The 3,900-nt window shown below is 35.0% G+C and overlaps 1 protein-coding gene across 1 annotated transcript in view; it reads right to left on the bottom strand.

Annotated features, from left to right (window-relative positions):
• Positions 1–397: 397 nt before the first annotated feature.
• The window catches only part of tekt3 (tektin 3), a 10,141-nt gene continuing 6,638 nt past the window's right edge, over positions 398–3,900 (bottom strand). Inside the window, exons 6-8 of the mRNA XM_015370945.1 lie at positions 3,524–3,746; positions 2,667–2,821; positions 398–1,408 (exon numbers count right to left, since the gene is read on the bottom strand). Of these exons, the coding sequence (XP_015226431.1) occupies positions 1,192–1,408; positions 2,667–2,821; positions 3,524–3,746 (595 nt within the window). The 3' untranslated portion in view covers positions 398–1,191. The remainder of the gene's footprint in view (positions 1,409–2,666; positions 2,822–3,523; positions 3,747–3,900) is intronic.

Below are 3,900 nucleotides of genomic sequence, written 5' to 3'. Positions count from 1 at the left end.
GACCTGATTACCCCCCCCGACCTGTTTTTGCACCTCTTCTTTATTAAACCTTTGAACTTTTTCCCTGCCTCAGAGTTGTGTTCTGCATATGGGCTAGCATCCAGAAACCCATTATGACAGTCCGTCCCCGTTTTATGTCCATCCGCGGATCTGCTTTTTTCGTCTGTGTGGCTGCGCATGCGCACTATGTTTTTTTCGAGGAAAAACATAAAAAACGTACAAAATACTGTGCATAACTTTTCGTAGGATTTCATACAAACTGATAATGAGAATATGTTGAATATTACTACTGTAGGGTGGTTCGATATCATATAATGGCGGCATGTTCAGGGTGTTTCTCCTACTGGAGGGCAACCCGCAGCCCACTCTGATATCTTTCGTTGCCCTATATGGTTGTTTTTTCAACACCATCCTGTACTAAACTCCATGGATCCACCTATTAATTGTAGCTAGTTTTCCTATCTCTGCTGATAAAAAAAAAGCACTTCCACATTACGATGCTGTCATCATCGTATTTTATGCCAGGATGGTACAGTCAAGGGAATTTGACATGCATGTTTTTGCACCATATGATGTTTGTATCAAAAATTTTTAAACATTTTCCATCCTAACAAAAGGATATTCGTCTCCTTATACATCTTCCATTTATTTTTTTTCCCCTCAATAGGTTCCGTGTGGCTGCCCATTCTGTCAGACTTGAATTTCAGATACAGTAACAGCAAAGAGAAAAAAAAACACCATTTCATATTTTTATATAATAAGGATGTAATTGCATAAATAGGCTGATCTTTCTCAGGTTTTACAATCATTTAAACATAATCTCATGTTTACAAAAGCATTCATCCAAATTCCACAAGATCATTATCTCTCAAACAAAGATGAAGCCAAAACAGAAGAAAACTGTGTAAAAACAAAAAGAAGCACAGGTCAAACCCAAAACGCTAAAAATGCATCAAGAAAACTAAACAGACTTTACTGGTGGATCTTTAACATCATTTATCTCTTAAGTGTAAACTATTTTAAAGACACCCAGATGTGTTTAAAACAGTATCAATTTATGTTTGAAGCGATAAGTAACCTGTTGGTCAAATAAATCAATTTATAAAATTGATCATCTGGTGTTGACATGAAATATTGTGATTATTTATGTGCATCCTGTTCCTCTGAAATTCAGATTTTTAAACGTCTGATTTAAGTGTACCCCACCAGGCGAGGAAGGCTAGGAAAGGTCTTCCGCATGCTCATGCACTTCTCCTGATCCAGGAACAGAGAGTTGGCCTTGATGGACAGATCGTGCTCCAGGGTCACTTTTGTCTTTGCAAGAGTCTGCAGGGTGTTCTCTGCCTCCATCAGTCTTTCCTGAAGTTTCTGAATAGTATCCTCAATCTCTCTTACCTCAACCACAAGCCTGAAGAAGCAAAGATAAAGACAGGTAGTTGAATGTTTATTTATTTTGTAAAAAACTAAACCCTAATTCAGCACATAAACTCAAAAAGAATGCTAGCAGATGTAAACAGATGAGATGTTTTGGTTCAGGGTCTAAAGGACACTATAATGTTATTCGGTTTGTCTACTTTGATACTGGATTAAACTGCAGTTTTGAAACTGTCTTAGGATGGTAAAAGATGGTAAAAACTGTATATATATATATATATATATACAGTTGTGCTTGAATGTTTACATACCCACCAAAAATGATAACAAAATGGAAATCATGAGATAGATTTTATCTATATATATAGATAATAGAGACTCTAAAACATGCTGACAGAGCATGAGCAGCAATTATACCAAATAAAACAAAAATGTAAAGATTTTGCATTTAAGATTAAAATCCTTTTTGTCTGTCAGTCTGCTCTATCCAGAACTCCTCAAGTTGAAAATGTTTAGTTTCACCTTAGTTTTGCAAAACGTCTTCTTTAAGGAACCTTTGAATATCGAATCATCGAGTAATAATCGGATATATATCCGAAAAAGAGAAAAAAGAGATATTGATATATATATATTGATATATTGAAATATATATACATATATATATACTGATATACGTATATATATCGATCTATACATATATTAATAAATAGAACAACTAAACAACAAAACATTGGTTATGCAACACTTTGAGGCAATAATCACTGAAATCAGGTGTTTTCTATAATGTTGAGGGAATCTTCAGTCTGCACCTGTTGACAGGTATATTGATCGCTGTTCATGAGCGAGGCACTTTAATTTGTTAAGGACATTCTGTTCTTTATTTTTTATTTAAATAATAAAAAATTCAAAATACATTTTTTTTTTTACCAGTTAATATTCAGTTTTGTGTTATTTACATTTCTAGTCTCAATTTATCATTTTCTTTACTGGGAGGACATGTAACCATCAAGCACAACTGTAGATATACAGTGTTTAAGAACACTGTATATCAAAATAAAATTAGATTTAAGTCAAAATAGATATGCCTAAAATAAAAACAAATAAATAAAAAAGGTACGTTTAACCTAACAGGCATTCCTCCTATGAATGTACATTTAAATATACCTTTATCACCAATAGTTCAAAGATAAGAAAGCAGGTTTAAACTATTATGTCAAAGACTGAATACCTTACTTTTTGTAGACTTATGTATCTGCTGGACAGTTTGATGATAAAATCAGCTAAACCTTCACCTGTGATGTGGATTATCTCTGCAAAGCTCTATGTTGGGCCTCCGTGTTCTCTCCTCCAGCCGGGTTTGAGCTACTTTTAATGGGCTCTCTTTGTCTCTTAGAGCTTTCTTTAGAGACTCAATCAGCAGCTCGGTCTGAAAGATCTCCTGCAAAGTCTGGTTAAAGCGCAAACATATGAGAGGTTACATCTAAAACAGGATATCAGACATAGAAACATCTGTGTGGATTTAGAGAATATGCAAAGAGGCAAAAAGTAAAATGTTTCCACCTTTGTTTTGCTCAGAGTCCTGCTTTGTTCAAATTCTTTTAATTACATTAATTCCTTCTTTCAGGTGAACCAAAAAAAAACTGTTCATCATGAACAAAATGTATGATATCACTGCTACCTTTCAGGGTTAAAATACATCAAATAAATAGGCTTCTCTATAACTGCTGTTATCAGAAAATGGTCTTGTTACTCAGAGGCCAGCAAGATTCGGTGTTAAATATCCCACCACCAACAGAGCAATGTTTTGGCATTCCTATATTCTGGCAGAGGACAGACGTTTCCTACAGGCCTTACGTTGCATTTTTTAATGCTGTTTTGCAGGTAATACAATGCGTGAAATTAAAGTTTCTCTGTGAAAATCAACAATAATTGTTAAGGCATAACAGCTCCTTTATAATAATTACATTTAAAGAGAGAAGATTTTATTTAATCTTTATTCCTGACTTTACACATGTAGTTGTATAACTGATAAACTGATAATCTTCGCATGAGAATAAAATCATAACTTTGAAAACAAATCCCTATTCACTTATCTCTCTTCCATGAAGAGCTTTATGACATATTGAAATAGAGGCGAGTAGAAGAGGACCTTAGCTAGGTGTGCCTGCAGGTTGTTCTTGGTATCAGCTGTTTCAGAGATGCGGTTGGTGAAGGCAACATTGACACTGTTGAACTGGTTCCACATTTCATTGGACGTTGTGCTTAGCAAGATTTCTATTTCATCCCTGAGTTTGTTAGAGGCCGCCCTCTCGCTCTGGGAGCGAAGGATGTTGTCGTCTGTAAACTTTGACCATGAGTCCGGCAGAGAAACTCTGGCAAAAAAAGAAAAAAGAAGCATAAATACTAGTGCTGTCAAAATTATGGCATTATTATCGCGTTAACGCGAGGCCATTTTAATGGCGATAATTTTTTTAACGTGAGATTAACGCTATGTGGTTTTATGGTACAATTTTCCAAGTACATCCC

Source organism: Cyprinodon variegatus, unplaced genomic scaffold (assembly GCF_000732505.1).
Source record: "Cyprinodon variegatus isolate N-32 unplaced genomic scaffold, C_variegatus-1.0 Scaffold50, whole genome shotgun sequence".
In the NCBI taxonomy this organism is placed as follows: domain Eukaryota; kingdom Metazoa; phylum Chordata; class Actinopteri; order Cyprinodontiformes; family Cyprinodontidae; genus Cyprinodon; species Cyprinodon variegatus.
Note: the sequence above shows the minus strand (reverse complement) of the source record. Positions and strands in the feature narration are given on the sequence as shown.